General features: G+C 31.0%; 1 protein-coding gene across 2 annotated transcripts; it reads left to right on the top strand.

Annotated features, from left to right (window-relative positions):
• Positions 1-2118: 2118 nt before the first annotated feature.
• Positions 2119-19835, top strand: LOC143076783 (GTPase Era, mitochondrial-like). 2 transcript variants are annotated; one of them, XM_076252656.1, is made up of 11 exons: positions 2119-2195; positions 8449-8592; positions 9542-9669; positions 10964-11041; positions 11885-11931; positions 12747-12808; positions 13980-14092; positions 14848-15498; positions 16932-17081; positions 18725-18805; positions 19376-19835. In XM_076252656.1, exons 1-11 carry the CDS (start codon positions 2129-2131, stop codon positions 19508-19510), a joined length of 1656 nt encoding a protein of 551 aa, XP_076108771.1. In that variant the 5' UTR covers positions 2119-2128; the 3' UTR covers positions 19511-19835. The 2 variants fall into 2 exon arrangements, with proteins under 2 accessions (XP_076108771.1, XP_076108772.1); XM_076252657.1 differs by lacking the exon at positions 2119-2195 and adding an exon at positions 5992-6139.
• The last annotated feature ends 1938 nt before the right edge of the window (positions 19836-21773 follow it).

Below are 21773 nucleotides of genomic sequence, written 5' to 3'. Positions count from 1 at the left end.
CTATTTTAAATTTAGGTAAATTACATGGCCTTCCAAATACCGTTTCGATTCCTAACATCCCTGAAGATACATTTATTGTAGAAATACGGATATGGTGTTCCAATTTTTGCACCTCATATTTGCGGTATGCCATCTCTTATCGGTAAGTTGATTGTGTTTGGTATTAAATTAATTATTAAGATTCATTTTGTTACATCTGGTGATCCGTTTATTTGGCAATCGCCATAACACTGAGTCACCTGTTGTTCGACCTGCTAGCTAGAAATAGTTAAGTCAAACTTAATGCGTTTTTTTGTTATGTATTTGTTATGTATCTTTTATCACTTTTTTGTATAAAGTGTCCAGAAAATTCAATATATTAAATACAAATGTGAACAAACCCTTAAAGATCTGCCATCATTCAAAATAGCCACGTCCACTTGAATTTGTATTATTTGTATTTTTATCCATCTGATAAGTTAATTTTATAGTTCGTTCTTATGTTGTACTGTTACACCACCGTCCCATGTTTGAGGGGATCCCGCTAACTTGTTTAACCCCACCACATTCTCTATATATGTGCCTGTCCCAAGTCAGGAGCCTGTATTTCAGTGGAATTGTCGTTTGTTTAAATGTGTTGCATATTTGTTTTTCGTTTATTTTTTTGTACATAAATTAGGCCGTTAGTTTTCTCGTTTGAATTGTTTTACATTGTCCTTTCGGGGCCTTTTATAGATGACTATATATATATATATATATATATATATATATATATATATAAGTCTGAAAATTACACCAAACAGTGTTAGAGTTAGATTTTCTACTGACAAATTTTTTGTCCGTCCCTCAGCGGGATTCGAACTCACACCTTTGATACACTACAGCACCAATCGCTTAGCCTCATATCCAGCGCTCTAGACCACTCGACCACATCCGCTATATAAAAATATAACTTCAATAGTCGTAGTGTTACCTTGTCACGGAAGGTGAATCTAGAGATAGACATGAGACACGTGTTTTTTAAGCGTGTGTAGATATATATAGCGGATGTGGTCGAGTGGTCTAGAGCGCTGGATATGAGGCTAAGCGATTGGTGCTGTAGTGTATCAAAGGTGTGAGTTCGAATCCCGCTGAGGGACGGACAAAAAATTTGTCAGTAGAAAATCTAACTCTAACACTGTTTGGTGTAATTTTCAGACTTATATAAATATTTGCATTCACCTTGTATCTATATCACTCTTAGATCCAGTGGACATGTATATTGTATGGTTTGTCACTTGTTTAGACTTGTTTGTATGATATATATATATATATATATATATATGCGGTATAGGTTTTGCTCATTGTTGAAGGCCGTATGGTGACCTATAATTGTTAATTTCTGTGTCATTTTGGGTCTTTTGTGGGTGGAGAGTTGTCTCATTTCGGCAATGATACCACATGTTCTTTTTTACATTGCTATAGAAATATGCCAATTTCCTGGTTTAAATAATGATATTTTAATCATAGACGGCAAATTAGATTAGCATACTTTCTATTTTGTTGGAGCCAGCAAAATAGTCACTGCCTATTTATTTTTTTTAATGTTTTTTTTGGGGGGGAGGGAATTTGATACTATTAACTTACAAATTACCACCCGATATCTCAAACCAAACCTCTACAGGCAACTTTAAGGATGCACTCACTCATGGGGGGCTCCTTAAAACATACTCTCATCTAAACTGAATGTGCTTATTGTTTTTATCTTATAGTTATAAACACTTATATAAAAAATGTAAAAATTGAAATTTTAAAAATTGTAAATTTCATAAATAAATAAAAGTTTTAAAAAAATGAACTTAAAACGACCTCATACAGGCATGCGCCGGACAGTAATCCTCAAAAAGTTTGGTATTCCGTAACTAAAGAAGAAGAAGAGAACTTGATGAACTTGATTATAATCATTCTTCACATTTATTCATTGCAAAACATATATAGGCTCAGTGGTTTCCAACTTTTATGATGGGCTCAGCTGACATACATTCAAGACCAAATAAATATATACTAAAAGATTAAAATTTACTTGTTTCTTATTCGGCAATCAGATAAAGTGAAGAAACTGTTGTGGTGGCGAAAAGATATTAGGGCCGAAACCACATCTATTTCCAAGATGTCTGCGCCCATGTGGAGACGATTTGGCGTTCAGTTGTCATATAAAAGTTCTAATTATTCATTAGGTAAACATATAAATCATAATCAATTGTGTGTTATCCCCTGGGTGGGTTACTGACTATCCTTTTAGGTATAACTCTGCCGACAGCATTTGCCAAATCATACTATTCTTTTTGTTTCTAAACTTATCAGAACCAACATCTGTGTTGTCTAGGATGACCAGGTCAGTTCAGGTGATGACCTTGTACTGAATCTAGGATAATGACATAAAAATCACTTCTTTAAGTATCATAGTCATACCTCAATTTCCTTCCCAAAAATCACTTCTTTAAGAATCATTATTTTAATAACCCCCACTAATTTCAACACCCCCGAACAGTGAAATTTTTATCGCAACAGTAGAATTTTATTACATAATCTGAAAGATGAAACCTTGAACTTTACAGGAAAAATGCTCCCACTGCTGGGAAAAATCTTTTAATAAAGTATCAGTTCATTATGTAAAGCCATTATTTATATTATAGCATTTTTTTTCAACTAAAATAGAGTTTGCAGCCTAATGATAGCATCAAAGGCATAAACCTTGATACTTAAAAGAAGCAAAAATTCATTTTTTTCAATTTTACTAACGAAAAGATATTTTTTAAACCTATGTATTTAAAATTTTGGTAAAACTACAAAATCACAATTTGTGACAAAACTTTTTTTCTTGTTCTATCAATATATACCCTTTGGTCAATATCTTTAAATTTTGGAGCCAATCGTAAATTTGACCAATAATATTAACAGGAAATAAAATATTGTCCACTTATTTTCGTCGGAAGTAAAAGATGATCCAATAACATTTACAGGAAGAAATTGTGATTCCAGTACTTTATGGTTTCACGTTTCCATTGTCTAACACAAGATTTGAGATGTCGCTAACAGAACAAAAATGTGAAATGACTTCTCTTGAGACATCGTTAAAAAAACAAAAAGTTATGTAGGACTTCTTTTAAATTTCCATTTCTTTTGACAGCGTGGTTGAATTATAGAAGCCATCCGTTCTTTTTAAATTTTGACATAGACCTCATTATAAAGTGGGTTGTGTTTGTTTAATTACTCTTAATAATGACCATAACATAGGCTTCTGTTTTACAAGCATTATTAAAAAAAAAATTTATAAAATTATATAAGTATGTCAAAAGGAAACCCATTCAAAGATATTGCATGATAATTGATTAAAATCGTGCTAAAGGAACTTTATGCATTTCAAATAGAATATTTTTATTCATAATAAGTAATCAGTCAAAGTCCTCGATCTCTTTCCGTCGGTTAGATTTTGATATTTGTCTCTTGTCTTATTTTTAGTAAAACTATTTTATATAAGAAGAAGAAAGAAATGAATAAAATATATAATATATATATTTGGTGGTTTGCGGAGTTGTCATGTTATAGACTTTCCTTTCCTGTTTGGTGTGTTCAATGTAGATATATTTGATATTTAAACTTTAATTCAATATGATTTGTTGCATTAATAACTGACATAATATATTAAGGTCACAATTAATACAATAAAACAAAAAACAAAATTAAAAAAAAATGCGCTGTTTAGCGATATGCGGTTTGCGATCGGTGATGAAGTATAGATTTCCCGTCTAATTAACATTAGTTCATGGATTATTTAAGTTATTTTAATGGTATGTTGCATATTTTAGTTGTTTTTTTGTTTGTTTTTATGTTCTGTGGTATATTTTGAGTGTTCTATGGTATATTATATGTGTTCTGTGGTATATTTTTAGTGTTCTGTGGTATTCTGTGGTATTCTGTGGTGTTCTGTGGTAAAAAGACGCTCCGCTCAAATAAGTGATTTAAAAATCACTTATTTCAGTAAGTCCCCTGACTTCATATCAAAACAGTCAAAGACAAAGAATTATTAAAAATGAAATTGGTATTGTGTTCCTTGAGTTCCTATATTTTACTAGACTATTCAAAGTCTCATGACAACGGGACCAGAAGAAGGAAGTAGATTTCTGCATTCTGTGCAAATGCGGAAATTGAAAAAAGTGACCAAAAAAAGTAAGGGAAATTTTACTGATTTTTTTTTTATTGATTTTTCAACTGTAATAAGGGACTTCGTCCCCATATTAAACAGTTATTCAGCGATCCTTTTCAAGACAAATATCCTCGTGGGATGTGTTTTCATACTACATTTGTACATTGTAATAACAATTTTCACTGCTCATGGTTTTCACTGTTGAGTTTTTATTCAGGTATTTACTAAAATTTTAAAAGCATGCATATGTTCTTTCGAATGTTTTTAGGTTTCTAGATTTTTTGTCAGGCTTATTTCAATTTTTTTATTGTTTCCGATTACTTTGCAATTTTCTAATGTAAAAAAAACGCTGTCATTTGTTTTCGTATGAATTTGAAATTGGATCAGTACACGGACAGGAGATAACTAATCGGAAATGAGCATTTTCTACAGCCAAGGTTCTGGTGATCGCCTGAATCATAAAAAAAGTTTTTTTAATACTTTTCAGTACTAAAAAAAAAGTAGTAAATAGTTTGGTTGGTGTTTCCTTGTGCTGAAAATTGTAACATTGTGATTTATTTCAGATTGGCACTTGGTTGTTACAAGAACACTATTTAAAAAAAAAATAAAATGCAGTTTTCAAAATTTGGGATTAAATGATCTTTCTGTATCAAGGATGTATAAAAAAAGTTGTCAATAGAATATTGAATAAATGGATTTTGAACAACCATTTTACATAACATATATAGCATGTACAAGAACCATGATAATTTAATTCACTGGTTTGTAATAAAAATAACCAAAAAACCACATGACAGTCACATGTCTTGAAGATCCAAAGTCCAACAGGCAGAAAATATAGCTATACTTCATGCATTTTTAAGCAGTTAAGCTGCTTTATGCGAGCACCCTAGATTTATGTTCTACCCAATACATGCTGAAATATGTGCCACTTTTATTATCTGGCTGGCTATCATGTTATTTATAACTAATTGGACACTTTTTTCATACTTTTTATTCTGGAATATAAAAAATATTACCATAAAAACGTTAAATGGTCGTCGATTTTCCCAAAAGTTTTGAAGTTGCACATAGGAAGTAGTGCTCGATAGAAATCCTTCTATAGTTTATTATTCCCTGTGCTGTTGGTTAAGATGTCAAAGAACAATTGTATGAAATATTTGATCGCCGTAAATCTATAAAGATGAATCGTTTACATTTCCCAAATGGCAAAAGTCGTAGGAATATTGTTTGTCATCGATACGTATTACATACGTCAGTAGTCTATTAATCAGCTAATATAAGTTGGCGGCAATTTCAAATTACATAGAAGACGAAATTTACGTAGCTTTTAAATTGGGAGGATTCTGTGATGATACATAGGTATTTTATTGTTAATCATTTTATTCGTTTTTTGTCTGAAATGATTGAGATTATTTAAATCATCTTAATTCAGTAATCTTAAATGTATGCTCATTGTATTCTTGTTAATATTAATTTATTCCGTTATCTCGCAAATGACCTCCTTCATGCTTGTCAAATAAAGTTGTTGTTATTGTAGTTTTCTGATTGGTCGATGTCAAGGTCATTTTAAGATTGTTTCGCTTTGGTGTTAAATACAATGTAACATAATGCTACACGTGCTTTGATTTAGCTCAATGTGCTTCAATAAATATTGAGATTAAAACTTTAACAACTGTTTTCTAAAGGACAGCATTATTTAACTTCCAAAGTCGCATATTCTGTAAAATATTAAGTCCGAATCTGTGACGCGTATCCCACCGTAATTGTTTTTGATTTACAAGGACTTTTCGATTTCCGGTACAGAAAAATACGACTGTTTTGTTATAATGTTTCTTTTTATAATTTTTCACATTTAAACACTCGTTAAGTGTTCTTGAATCAATTCTATGCGGTTCCTTCAGCAACTTTATGCTGGTAAATGATTTCCCCATGAAAATAATGTGAAAAGAAACCGCATGATACGGTTAAAAGGTAACGACTAACGAGGCTCGAGAAACGTTTATTTATATGTTTTCAACAAGTTGAATTTAGAAACAAGTTTTTCTTAACTCCTACTATTAAAGTTATTTAAAGTTTAAATAAATGTGTTCTTTTTATTATAATATTAGTAATAGAAGACAGTTAAACCGTAATCAAGATATTTTAATTCAGTTATAATTTGAGACGTTAAGGTGGTACCCAACACTTTCACTAAAATTAATTTGGCTCGTTTAATTTTCATAAAATTTTGTCAAAGTATTTACTTTGACACTTTAACAAAAGTATAAAAATTTTAAAACATTTTAACCAACCGTTTTGTCAGAAAAATTACACTGGTTATATAGCAATTTGACAAACACCAATTTTGATCATTTAGAAGCTTAATATTCCTTTTACAACACAACGTAATTAAAACGTTAAGCCGACTTTACAGAGTTATCTCCCTGTAGTGTTAGGTACCACCTTAAAGAGAAAGAACAAAGTAACACATAATAATAAATTCCTCTGGAACTTTTCGGCTAGTGAGTTCTTTCCACCCGGAACTTTCCAACGTCGGAACAAAAGAGCATTTACAATAACTTGGACATACATGTACACTAAAATCAGAAGTATACACAAGAAACTAAAATTTAAAAAAAAAGCACAAACCCATTATGAAAAATAAATATGATATACAGCAACAATCACCACATTAGTGGGTCCTCACTATGGACAGGTGCATACAGAATGTGGCGGCTTAAACATCTTAACTGGCACAAAAATCTCCCCTAACATAGGACAGTGTATGTGTATAATCTCAGACATTGAATCTTTCTAAATATAAATTGGAAATAACTTTTGAAAGTGGTAGGATTGCATAACATAAACATTACTGTACAAGCATTATTCATGTTATTTGATACTTTAGAAAAAGCTGAGAACAATGCCTGAGATAAATATTTTGACTAATTCTTTACACTATATTCATCTGAACTTGGCCAAGTATGCCTTTCGGTTTTTGAGTTTTTGATTAACTGCATATAGCACCCTTTGGTGCTTTGATTTGTCGTGTAACCCCTCAGAATTTTTCTCAATAACTGTTCTAGTGATTTGTATTTTTAACATTAAATAAGAATGGCTGAACAAGTAAGTTTAATTTAATTCGTTCTTACGTCTTTAAACAGTTAGGGGACTTACTGAAATAAGTGATTTTTAAATCACTTATTTGAGTAGCAAAATTGAAGTTTTGTCACAAATTGTGATTTTGTAGTTTTACCAAAATTTTAAACACACAGGTTTTAATAATATCTTTTCATTAATAAAATTGGAAAAAATGAACTTTTTGCTTCTTTAATATAGCAAGGTTTATGCCTTTGATGCTATCATTTATCTGCAAATTCTATTTTAGTTGAAAAAATGCTATAATAATGGCTTTACATAATAAACTCATACTAATTCTTAACAGATTTTTCCCAGCAGTGGGAGTATTTTTCCTGTAAAGTTCAAGGTTTCATCTTTCAGATTATGTAATAAAATTTTACTGTTCGCGATAAAAATTTCACTGTTCGGGGGTGTTGAAATTAGTGGGGGTTATTAAAATAATGATACTTAAATAAGTGATTTTTGGGAAGGAAATTGAGGTATGATAAAAAATGTACTTAAAGAAGTGATTTTTATGTCATTATCCTAGATTCAGTACAAGGTCATCACCTGAAATGACCTGGTCATCCTAGACAACACAGATGTTGGTTCTGATAAGTTTAGAAACATAATTAGTCTCTGGATCATTAGTATTCTATATTTAAAGCTATAATAAAATTCAATCACTTCTTCTAGTGATTAATTTGTACTACTTAAATAGGTGATTATTAAAGAAAGACAACTCTTACTTCCAATCTGTATGGAAATAATGTTACTTAAATCAGTGATTTAGAAAATCACGCATTTAAATAAGTCCCCTGACTGTTAAAAGCGACTTTGAATATGTCATGCATTTGTCACCTTGTAGTGCTGTTGTTGTTCCAACTATAGAAACTGAAAAAGACGCCACAATGTACATTTGTACGTCTGTACATGTACAGTTGAATTCGACAAAATGTGGTTGAAACAAAAACATATGACATAGGAAAACATGTGACACGACTATACTGTGTTTAAAAAAAGACCCAGTTCTCACAAGCAGGGCATAAAATATTGACCCTGTTCTAACCAACAGGGCATGAAAAAGTTACCCTTGTACCACTTAAAATATAGGAGAATTTTTCCATGTGTGTAGATTTGATCCCCTGGTATATTCATAGAATACTTTCTTTACATTGTAGCACCAACTTGGTGTAGGATTTCATACTTTATACAGAAATGTCAGATATCATCAGCAGCACCAGACCAGTCCAACAGTGTAGCTAACAATGATGGAGATAGCTTTGATGACATCATGGATGAAAAGACTATTGAAAAAACACCAAGTATGAATTATGTACATCATCGCATGAACATTATACACAAAGTATAAAAATAAGAACAGGGGTATGATTAAAGAGGTAGCATTGTTATAATATTATTAGTTACACAGTGTGTAATTGTCCTAATACGAGAATTTATCGGGTCAATAAAATTCATATCGGGTGAGGCGAAGCCAAACCCGATATGAATTTTATTGAACCGATAAATTCCGTATTAGGACAATTAAACACTGTGTAACGAATTTATCCTGATTTTGTTATATTACATATTATTATATTTAAATTCAATATAAGGACAATATCAACGAAATATGTTTTAGATATTTAATCTAAAACTGTAAAAAATTAAAATATTAGGACTATGAAGCCATTTATTTTTTTTATTTTTTTATTAGGTCAATGGTATAAGGGAGATAATCCCAATTGACGTGATAAATAAGGGAGATAATTCCTATTGACGTAATAAAAAATTGTACTGAAATTTATTAGGATAATATCAGCCAATCAAATTGTGAGAAATTATCCTAAATCAGGATAATTCTATTTACCATCATGTGATTACAAATAGAAATTGTATGTATTTAGCTAGTATAATGTAAACTATAAACATTGAAAATATATACTAACAAAAAGTAAAACAAACACATGATGGATTCTACTATTTCAATTTTTAAACAAGCTAATTTTTTTATCGATGTTTTTTCCAATAACTTTCACAAAAGCGAATAGAAATCATTACAAATTTATTGAGAAGATTTATCTCTCCTACAAAAACATCATTAACGTTAGTAGATCAAGAAAATGAAATTCCTACTAGTACTTGAAAGGGCATTATATATTGTTTAAGTATTACCCTTGACTGACATACACATAAACATAATTATATTTTTTTTAAAGAAGAATGGTTTACTATGTGTTGACACGAACAATATGAATTTTATATTTTTTACAGAGGCACACTATGAAAACTTGAGGAGAAATCCTGATCAGCCTTTAGATGCCAGAGTTCTGAAACTTGCTGTTATTGGTATACCTAATGCAGGGAAATCCACCCTTGTCAACAGGCTTATGGGATGGAAAGTAAGAATTCACAATATTAATACACATTGATATATAAAGAGGCATTATCTGTCAAATTCATAATCACTGATTTGAATTCTCCTATTCTAATTACCGGTATAACATCCAGTCAGGGGTTATACTTATACAAGTTTATTTTATATACTGGTACATGTACAGGTAAATTATTTTGGAGGTAGAGTTATATCCCTTAGATATTTAGATTTTTTTTACTTAAGGAGGTAGACCTTGGTTCAGGGAGATAACTCTTTAAATCAGTTAAGCGTTTGTAAAAGTCAAGTTCATCAATGTATTTTAAGCATTTACCTGAAACAGATTGAAAATAATCTATGTAACCTAGAAGCTTAGAATATATTTTTGAAAATGGTTGACACAAACGTACTGATGATTTTAAGAGTTATTTCCCTTAACCTAGATCTACCTCCTTAAACAAGTAAAAAAGTCTTTTTTTCTTCTACTCTTAGATTTCTCTTGACTACAATATATATATAATTACTCTTATAGAGTGTTTAATCGTCTGTCACTAATTATGGTTGTAGTTACTATTCATAAAAGTGTAATTTCAATGAAAATGTAAATTTCATTTGCCTGTTATATCAAAATGCTGCTCATTTACAGGCCTCCAGGGAACACATTTGTAAGGCCTTGTGCAGTTACTTAAAAACTGTGTGCAATGGGTTTCTTTGCTTAGTTAATGAGATAAAAGGTTTAAGTGGAATCAAAAGTTGATTAGCAAACCAGAGGTAATTTTTTGGAGAAGATTAAGGGGAGATAATTTAATCAGGGAAAATAAAATAGACTTTTTACAATTTACTTAAATAAGTAATTACTACTTGAATCTTGAAGTTAATAAAAATGATCATATAAGTATATTACTCTTGATTGACATACTAAGACGTAAGTCTAAATTTCTATAACAATATCAGTGCATGTTTCCTCTTAAAAGATCTTGTTTTTGATCTCTACATACCGTATAGCAGGTTATTTTCGTGGGGTGCAAATTTTCGCTTATTTTTCACGGATAAAACAAAATGGCCCAAATAAATTACGCCAATTTAAAAGGCACATGCAAAGTTATTGATAAAAGTTTTGAATCTGCCCAAAATAATAACTGCCAAAATATTTTGTATACATTATTCAATGAAAGACGTGAAAATAACCCCCTATACCATGTGTAAGGTATATTTTAGCTGACATGGTTTTCTGTATTTTATGTTGATAGGCAAGACATATCTCTGTGTCAACAGTTTATATCTATATATTTAGCTAATATGGTTTCTGTATTGTTTTTCAGGTATCATCTGTGTCCAGTAAAGTTCACACCACAAGGAAAAACACTAATGCAGTTTTAACAGAAGACAATACACAGATAGTATGTTGTACATTTAATTATTTAATTCTATTTGATGATTTCATACTGCATTTAGGATTACTTTTTCAAAGTTTTACAAAACAACATCTTCTTCTCTTTATGATATAAAAAGTGCAGGTTAAAATTTTAATTCTATATATAATTGCTTAGTGGCAGTCTGCACCAAATCCTTTCCATCTACTAGTCTGAAGACAAACTGAATATTCAAATATTTGCCTTATGTGTGTAAACAAAATTACTATTCTGAATAACATTTTATTAGTCTGGGGCATCAGACTAATGGCTAACATGGCTAAAGGTGCAAACTAGCAATTTAAAAGGATGCAAATAAGTCCTCACTTTACATAAAAAACGTACAATGACATGTTAATATAAAAACAAGAAGATGTGGTATGATTGGCAATGAGACAACTCTCCACAAGATACAAAATGACACAGAAATTAACAACTATAGATCACCATAGGCCCTTCAACAATTAGCAAAGCCCATTCCACATAGAAGGCTATAAAAGGCCTTCAACATGCATAGAGTAAACAAAAATACTGCAGAGTCAGCTTTAAAAGCCCCTAAATTAATAAGGTAAAACATGTCAAACGAGAAAAATAATGGCCTGATTTGTGTACAAAAAATGAATGAAATCATGTTACACACCGAAAAAATGACTATCACTTAATTACAGGTTTTTGACAGGGGACAGGCACATAGTGATACAGAATGTGGCGGGGTTAGCATGACTTACCCATCTGATGTTAAACTGACCACAGATACCATGAAATGTGCGGGAAGAAAGCATAACCAAACATCTTAAATTATACTAACAATTGTTTACACTCATTTTACAGATCTTTGTAGACACACCTGGTTTAATGACAGCATCAAAAATGAAAAAGTAGGTACAGCAATTATAGAAAAGTTGTTTTTTTTTAAATTAAAGGCAATACAGAATATGATGATTGTTATTTGGATAAAAGATGAGGCACCAACCCATAAAACTAAGAAAGACATAAATGTGAACATGAAATAATAATGTATAATGGATTGTCCTCTACAGTGTAAACAAAAGCATGTATAAATTCCTTTACTAAACACCAATCTCTTTTTCTCAAATCTATCATCTTTATGTTTAATTGTTTTATTCTTTTATGTCAATTTTATTTCCTTCCAATCTAAGGGAGGTTGGGTATACTGTTTTATATCTGTCTGTTTGTGGAACTACAAATAAGAGCTTTCTTAAATTATTATCAGGCTTTGTGTGAACATCTTTTGCTATGGCATGCATTTTCTGATTCTCATCAACTTTCTGATTACCAAATACTGTACTTACATACTTATTGTTAAGGACTATTCCAGAAAAAAATGTATGGTGGGGTTGGAAGGCAGTTTGTTATAGCACCCACAGCCCAGATAATTGTGATTGAGAATCCTAGTGCATTATACATGTGAAAAGTTGCTCTGATACCCATCACCCATGTATTATTAATATAACATGCTTTCCAACCCTCCCATATATTTTTTCTGGAACAGCCCTAAATCAAAAGTCAAAGTTATACCCGTGCATTAACAATCTTGTATCTCAAAGATTGTGTTTTTCATTGAAAATATGTGACCTGATGGAAACATACTATTGCATAGTACACATGTTTTAGAATTTGATAAAGTGAGTTTGTTTTCTTAAATTAAGTTGCTATTGTTTTGTAATTACAGACACAACACAGAGAAAGAGATGGTGTATGGACCTGAACTTGGAGTACAATCAGCTGATTTGAGTAAGATTCAGACAATACAAGTTTTTTTTAACATCCTTCTCTTTTGCACAGTGATTGATGTGTGTATGGTTGCATTCACACATCACTATTATAAAAAATATACTCATACAGGGAGGGTTAAGATCTCACAAAACGTGTTTAACCCCACCACATTTGGAACCTCTGGCCTTTGTAATTCTTTTAAAAACGTTTTTTTTTTTATTTTTTTCATTCATAATTATAAGTTAATGATGTTTCAGAGTTTAGGTTGAAATGCATTTTTGTTGAACTAGTATACATCATTGATGAGGAGCCAACTGAAGCTCAATGTTTCACCCACTTCTTAATTTCTAGTTGGGCTTTGCTGGTCAATTGATCTCTGTGGTCAAACTATCTTAATTGACTAGTATTGTCAGTTTTCCTAAGTACTTAAGGTGGATGGTTCTCTCAAGCCACTACACCTTACTCTGAGAACTAAAAATGACTGCCACTAATAGCATCATAGTGCTTAAAGTGATGGTATTAAACATGAATCAATCAATCTTAATATCTGGATATCGGTAACTCCTGGTGTAGGATAGGCTCATGAGCATGTTTTGGTCTCTGTCAACTCTATACAACATAATTTACCAGTTAATTCCTGAAGCTTGTATTGTATCAATGTACTGTGATTCACAGAGGTTTGAAAGTTTTAGTTAAAAGCTTACTATTTTTACAAATCAATATATTATATGATGAAAATAGAAGAGGTATTTCATAAGCATTTTGTTAAAATTTGATATTGTGATGCCATGCAAAATTGACTTATAGAAAAAGTACTTTCTATTTTATTTGTCATTATTTTGAACTACCAATGGCATTTAGATTTGTTTAGGAAATAATACATTTCAGTTATAACCTTCAAAAGATATAGGATAAAAGATTATCATGTGAATCAAAATTATTGTGAGGTTTTTATCAATGCAAATAATGTGACTGGGTGAAAATCACAATAATATGAACTCGCATTCTTATATGTACAGATACATATGTCTGTATGCTGATTTTCTGTGAATCAAAAAAAAAAAAATCTCGCTTTTTTGTCTTTCAGAATTTACAGTACCTTATTCCAGTGTGTGCTTAGCATTAATTTTATGAGTGTTATCCATTGCTACTCTGACAGTAATCTGATAATGTAAAAAAATTTCTATAGTTGCAGTTATTGTTGATTCAGCTGACAAATGGACCAGAGATGCATTAGATCAGAAAGTCTTAAAAGTTTTACAGTTACACAAAAATACACCATCAATACTTGTTTTGAATAAAGTAAGTATTAATATCTCTGCACTGGGGCTCAGGTATAGTTACTGTAAGAGTATTGAAGATTGGTGAGTGTATTTGTAAAAATATCATAAAATAGAATGATTGTTTCTTGATATTGGCTTAATTAGAAAGATTATCAAGTGTGTTTGCTAGGGCAAGTTTATATAAATGCTGATAAAGTTATTATACAAAATATTGTGTTGTTCCCTATTTCCATTCTATTTAAAAAAAAATTTTTTTTTTATTGATGATAAGTTTCTTACAGTAATATAGGAAAGAATTTTATAAGACCTCTTTTTATATATACCAACCTATGTTGTAATTGTTTATTTGTAAATTGACTTTTTTGGTGAGTAAGAATTTTGAACAAGCAAAAAAAATTCACATTGTGTTTAGCAGCTAATGTTTTGCAATATTTTTATGCAGAAAATCAAATACTCTATTGACCTTGCTATTTCTTGTCTATGACCACTCTATTCGACAAAAGTAAGCATAGACTATAGTAATATCATCACATATATTGTGGCTTTAAGTCCAGCTCACCAAAAGCTGTTATACAAAAATTACAAGGGACTGAACAGGGTGATGTAGGCGAAGGTTAAGACAATAATTTTAAGTAACATTCTTTAACGCCAAAAAATCAAAGGTAGATCCTTCACCAAAATATAAGGAAAATTTCTATTCTGTTAATTGTAGACAAAATTGCAATAAGTGCTTAGAGTCACTGTTCATTATTATTTTGTTTTTCGTATGGATAGGTAGATGCAATGAAAAAGAAAGTTATGTTGATTCCAATAACAAGACAGTTAACACGAGGAGTAGTAGGTGGAACAAATATTCAAATAACAGGATCACAACTTAAAAGGGAAAGGCAACAAGAATTTGATGCTAAAAACTTTTTCCAAAAAATACAAGACAAAGTCGTTGCATCTGATGGAAACCTTGACATATCTGCTTATCTTGAAGATAAAAAGAAAGTTGTCCAAACGGAAGAGGAAGCTTTTCCATGGGAAAGTTCTGGTTATAAAACACCAGTTATTTCACTCCAACAGAGGAAGAAGGAGATGTCTAAAAACCAAACAGATATAGCTGAAAACCAAAAAGACACTTCTGAAAACATTCAAAGTTCTATAGACAGTAATCCAACATCTGACATGTCTCAATTTAATCAAGACACTGATAATACAAAAGTTGTCACCATTCAAAATAATGAAGTTAATGAGATAGTTTCAGACAATAAAACAGCAAAGCCTGAAAAAAATAAAGACAAAAACCAGCGTCTCTATACAGAGTATATAAAGCGTATTGAAAGTGTTGCTAAAGAAGTAAGGGATGTTGAGGGCTGGCCATATTTCAGTAGGGTGTTTATGATTTCAGCATTGGAGAATGATGGGGTGGAAGAGTTAAAGGTAAAATTAAAGATACACACTTCTCTTAATGAAATAGTTTTAGTAAGAGATTTGACAATTGCTGCATTCCAATGTTCTAACATCTAAGCAAAAGGATACATTTTCATAATCTATTATTGGTTTGCAGTGTTTTTACATAGTGGTTCATGCATTATTTAATGTTAGAATTAAAAAAAAACAAAAAAAAACTACAAGCTTTATCCTTTAAATTCAAAATCTGTTTAGCCAATCCAAGAAGAAATATGTGAAGTATAAAAATACTGGTTCAGAATTTAAAATATTTTATTATTATGCAGCTTTAGTTACAAGTGTTTTGTTCATAAATTATTTATGACCTTTTGATTTTGTTTAAAGGCCTTTTATATATTAGTTAAAGATAACACACACATTTTTAGAAAACATTTCATATTCACACAGAACACAATTGTACCTAATGTTTTCCCATAAGTTGTATATTATTCTTAAAATTGGTGCTACATATATAATAAAAGACTAGCCCCTTTTCAATTTAAGGTAAAGTTTGAAATATGTATATAGTTTTCATGTATTTCCTTATAGTTTTCTTATATATAAAATTGAGAATGGAAATGGGGAATGTGCCAAAGAGACAACAACCGGACCATAGAAAAAAACAACAGCAGAAGGTCACCAACAGGTCTTAAATGTAGCGAGAAATTCCCGCACCCGGAGGCGTCCTTCAACTGGCCCCATAACAAATATATACTAGTTCAGTGATAATGAACGCCATACTAATTTCCAAATTGTACACAAGAAACTAAAATTAAAATAATACAAGACTAACAAAGGCCAGAGGCTCCTGACTTGGGACAGGCGCAAAAATGCGGCGGGGTTAAACATGTTTGTGAGATCTCAACCCTCCCCCTATACCTCTAGCCAATGTAGAAAAGTAAACGCATAACAATACGCACATTAAAATTCAGTTCAAGAGAAGTCCGAGTCTGATGTCAGAAGATGTAACCAAAGAAAATAAACAAAATGAAAATAATACATAAATAACAACAGACTACTAGCAGTTAACTGACATGCCAGCTCCAGACTTCAATTAAACTGACTGAAAGATTATGATTTCATCATATGAACATCAGGCACAATCCTTCCCGTTAGGGGTTTAGTATCATACCATCATAACATATATGAGAAGAACATAACCCGTGTCATGCCAACAACTGGTTTTTGAATAAATGTGTTTAGTGCAAAGACCCTATAAGTGAATCAATATTAACGCCAAAATATGCAATCTTTAATGACCTGACAACAGTCTAGTAACTATATCCCTTCTTAATAAGTCTATTCAAAGGTTTTGTTAGCATATGAATGAGGAATGAAAAATGCAATTAGTTTACATGGTTTATGAAATATACTTTTTTACCTCACTTTTACCAAAGAGATAATACAGTTTTATTATATTTTAGGATTATCTGGTAAAACAAGCAAAAACTGGTGATTGGATGTACCACAGCAGTGTACTGGTGGACCAGAATCCATTTGATATTGCAAAACAGATTGTATGGGAAAAATTGTTGGAGTATTTACCAAAAAATATGCCTTATCAATTACACCCTGTAAGTGATAACCAGATTTTAAACATAACACACCCTAGCAGAGGAAACAGCATCTGTGTAGGGGCTGTTCAATATTTGAATTGTATGGGGCTTGGTGTGTGGTGAGCACTTTTTTAAGACCCCAACGAGGAAAATATAAATTTTTCACTTCCTGACTTCATACCTTATCTTATAAATCTTACAAAATTCTAAATACATGTATATATTGCTGCCACCCACAATTTATTAATTTGAGTGCTTTTACCTACCTTCCATGTGTTTCTATATGGAACTATAAATTACCTATCCAGAAAATGGATATGGGAGTTTGGAGGGACATAAAGACTTTAAAAAACAACCAACATACTGTGAGCAATTGTTGATATGATATCATTGTAAGATTTGAACAATTGTCCATAGTGTAGTAAACATATGCAGAATGAAATTAGATAGAATTTGGCTGTTGTTTTGAATTGACATCAAAGAAAGAAATGTCATACTGTAAATTCAGACATGACTTATGATTGAAGGTTTTTAAAAGCCTAATAAAAGTCATATTATGGCATAATATTATTGTAAGTCTGTCTGTCATCAACATGTCATTCACTAACTCAAAAATGCTTTAACCAATTTGCATGAAACTTTAATGAATTGCTTATATCTATTGAGGTGAGCTCCCTTTAGTTTTTTTTTATAAATTTAAGATATGATATTGAGGAGTTCAGGAACTTAATTTTTTTGAAAAAGTGGGCTCATGGCACAGCTGTTTATTTTATTATTGCACAAAATTGTGACAGTATACTGTTCGCAAAAGTAAAAATGTTAAAATTCTTCAAGCTTTAATTGTATAATTATTTTTTTTATGTTTGCATTATACATTGTAAATCAATCTCACACATGTCACACTTCTTCAAAAATTGCAATTATGAAATACACATTAAAAATTTCTTGATTTACACCATTACATTTATATGGAAATACATAGAATTGAAAATTTTCTGTAGAAAGTTTATGAATAAATATATTCATAGTTAAATGGACAAGCAAAATTTGTTTACTTAAATATGTTTAATATGTTGATTATGATTAACATGTGTAAATGATAAAAATGTCTTATGGTATGATTTGCATGGTCTGCCCTAAAGAGATATGGGAAGATGTGGTATGAGTGCCGATGAGACCCTAAAGAGATATAGGAAGATGAGGTATGAGTGCCGATGAGACCCTAAAGAGATTTAGGAAGATGTGGCATGAGTGCCGATGAGACCCTAAAGAGATTTAGGAAGATGTGGTATGAGTGCCGATGAGACCCTAAAGAGATTTAGGAAGATGTGGCATGAGTGCCGATGAGACCCTAAAGAGATATAGAAAGATGTGGTATGAGTGCCGATGAGACCCTAAAGACCTATTTTTTTCCTGTCAATACAATTACAATGAGGGCTGTTCCAAAAAATACTATGTCCCCCCAACATTCCCAAGGACTGCACATTTTTTAACACCCAACAACCACAGAAATAAGATAAATTAGAACAACACTTGTTTTGCATTTTGTTTTTTTAAAAACAACCACCAAAATAATTTTTTTTAAATTGCCTTACCCGGGGGAGGGGGACATAGTATTTTCTGGAACAGCCCTAAAGGAATTTATGATTTTATTTTAACAGGAAATAGTATTATGGGAAGTTGATGAAACTGGTACACTGTCTATAATAATGGACATAGAAACTCCCAAGGTGGCTGAAGTTGTAAGTTTTGATAAATATAGGAAGATGTGGTATGAGTGCCAATGAGACAACTCTCCATCCAAGTCACAATTTATAAAAGTAAGCCATTATAGGTCAAGGTACCGTCTTCAACACGGAGCCTAGACCCACAATGAACAGCAAACTATAATGCGCCCCAAAAATTACTAGTGTGAAACTATTCAAACGGGAAAACCAACATTATAAATTTACACATTGCTTTGTAATTTATCCCTTGGAGACTGTCTTTTGTTGATTTGTTGAGGTCATGCCTTGGTAATATTCTCAATTTACGCTTAAGGACTTGAAAAACTTCTTGAAAAACAATGCGAGTTTGTATATTTATTGATTTAACTAGGGTCAACACATTTTTAAAATGAATAAAGACAAATGTACTTTTGTGATTGCTAACCTTTGAGGTATTTAGTAATACCACATGTCAACAAATTTGCTTGTGTGGATAACCTTTTCCTATTAATTCCCCAAAATATAGAACCCCACAAATAACATGAATAATAAGGAATCCACAGGATAGGCTGAAGCCTCATAATGAAATATTTGTTTATTTTTCAGCGTCTGTTACTAGGTAAAGAAGGAGTAAACATCAGGAATATATCACAAGAAGCAAAACAAGGACTACTAAATACTTTCAGATGTGAACTTAATTTAAGACTGCAAATTAAACTTGCAAAATCTGCCAGGAAGTAAAACAAGAGATACTTTACACATTGGGATGTGAACTTAATCTCCAAATAAAACTTGCAAAAACAGTTAGAAAGAAAGTACAAGGATAACCTAATATATCAATATGTGACTTTAATCTGGGACTGCAAATAAAATTGTCAAAGCAGTAGGAAATAAATTAGAATAATTGATACTCAATGGGTTTAGGTGTAAACTTAACCTCAGACTGCAAATTAAACTTGCAAAAACAGCTAGAAAGTAAATACAAGGATAAACTTAATATATCAATATGTGACCTTTATCTTGACTGCAAATAAAATTAAAAAATAAAATATCAGCCAAGAAGTAACACCAGGGTTACTTTATGCATTTAGGTGTAAACTAAATATTAGACTGCAAATACAAATTATCAAAACAACCAGAAAGAGCAACAAGGATTATGATTGTAGATCATTTACATGTGAACTTAATCTCAGGCTACAGCCAGAAAGAAAAATCTAATTTGCAAATTGAGACTGGCAGTTTAGTTTGTTCTTTTTAAAATATGTTGAGCTGTAACAAAGCACTCCCATGCTACAAGAAGGGTTAAACACTCATATACACGTTTTTTTAAGCTGCTGCATGCTTAATGTGTCTGTCCATAATTAGGAGCCTGTAATTCATTGGTTGTCTTTCATATTACTATTTTGTTTATTGAATTGTAAAAGATCAGACGGTTGATTTTTGTCCAGCCTTTGTCTTTTGTTGAAAAAGCGAGACATACATGTAGCCATCCTTTATTTTGTTGGAGGCAGCATCAACGTCCACAATTATTCACTCTGTGGACAAAGTTCTTGAAGTTTTACAGTGAGTTGACTGTTAGTGTTGCTCTCCACCAATTGCAACTCATTCAAAATTTTGACCAAATTGTAATTTGTTTTTTAAAATCAAATTGTTCAACTGGTCAGAAATTTGAACCAACTGCTGTAGAAAACCACAGCCAAGTCATGAAAGTGCAAGGTGATAAAATAAAACATACTTACAATCCTATAAGACTTTAACTCCACTTTAATGATGTTGTGACAAAATAAGTTTATCAGTTTGTATAGTTATATTATATTCATTTCCATGCTGAAGGGGAACTGTTTATTTTGAATTGCTATTAAATTGTCCAAACTAAGCTTTCATATAGTTTTTCTTTCTAAAAGTATTCTATATTTATAAGAATCAGATATCATTTTAAATAAAACATCATATATTCAGTAAAATATGTGTGAAATAACAATATGCTTTTGATAAGTTTTCTATAAAATTGTCCAAACTAAGCTTTCATATAGTTTTTCTTTCTAAAAGTATTCTATATTTATAAGAATCAGATATCATTTTAAATAAAACATCATATATTCAGTAAAATATGTGTGAAATAACAATATGCTTTTGATAAGTTTTCAGGGGAGATAACCTAAAATATTATTCTTTTGAATAAATAGATATAGGAAGATGTGGTGTGAGTGCCAATGCCTTGCACTTTCACATTTTGACTGAACAATTTGTTCAATATTTTAACCAGTTGAACAATTTGGTTTAATAAAACAAATTGCAATTTGGTCAAAATTTTGAATGAGTTGCAATTGGTGGAGAGCAACACTAACAGTCAACTCACTGTAATACCTTTCTTAGACTATCCTTGATTTCTACCAAACTTTAACAGAAGCTTGTTTATGATCATAATATAGTATCTAGATATTAATTTTGTAAAATAAAAATCTTGTTTTTCCGTATTTTACTTATTAATGGAATTAAGTTTTTCTGCCAGTTAACATTACATTCACTTTGTGGTTAAAGTTTTTAAAATTTTCATAACTTTTTTAAACTATCCTGGATTTCTACCAATCTTGGACAGAAGCTTTTTTATGATCAGAAGATGGTATCCAGAAGTAAATTTTGTAAAAAAAATATCCTTATTTTCCATATTTTACAAGTTTATAAATGGACTTAGTTTTTCTGCCAGTTAACATTACATTCACTCTAGATCTGTGGTTAAAGTTTTTAAAATTTTAATAACTTTCATAAACTATCCTGGATTTCTACCAAACTTGGACTGAAACTTGTTTATGATCAAAAGCTAGTATCAAGAAGGAAATTTTGTAAAAACATATTTCCAGTTTTTCCGTATGTAACTTTTATATGGACTTAGTTTTTGTACCAGTTAACATTACATACAGTCTGCAGTTAATGTTTTTAAAGCATTAATTAGATTCATAAAGTAGGTATGACACTAGGTTCCACGGAACCTTCACAAATTGTT

The sequence above is a fragment of the Mytilus galloprovincialis genome, chromosome 5 (genome assembly GCF_965363235.1).
Source record: "Mytilus galloprovincialis chromosome 5, xbMytGall1.hap1.1, whole genome shotgun sequence".
Classification (NCBI taxonomy): Eukaryota; Metazoa; Mollusca; class Bivalvia; order Mytilida; family Mytilidae; genus Mytilus; species Mytilus galloprovincialis.
This window is presented reverse-complemented; position numbering and strand designations above follow the sequence as displayed.

What these genes read in the sequence shown, in the direction of transcription:
- LOC143076783 (XM_076252656.1), top strand. Translation starts at nt 2,129, where the DNA reads ATGTCTGCGCCCATGTGGAGACGATTTGGCGTTCAGTTGTCATATAAA. An exon ending in CAGAAGACAATACACAGATA is followed by an intron (nt 11,042 to 11,884) that starts GTATGTTGTACA and finishes CTCATTTTACAG; the next exon opens with ATCTTTGTAGACACACCTGG. An exon ending in TGCCTTATCAATTACACCCT is followed by an intron (nt 17,082 to 18,724) that starts GTAAGTGATAAC and finishes TTATTTTAACAG; the next exon opens with GAAATAGTATTATGGGAAGT.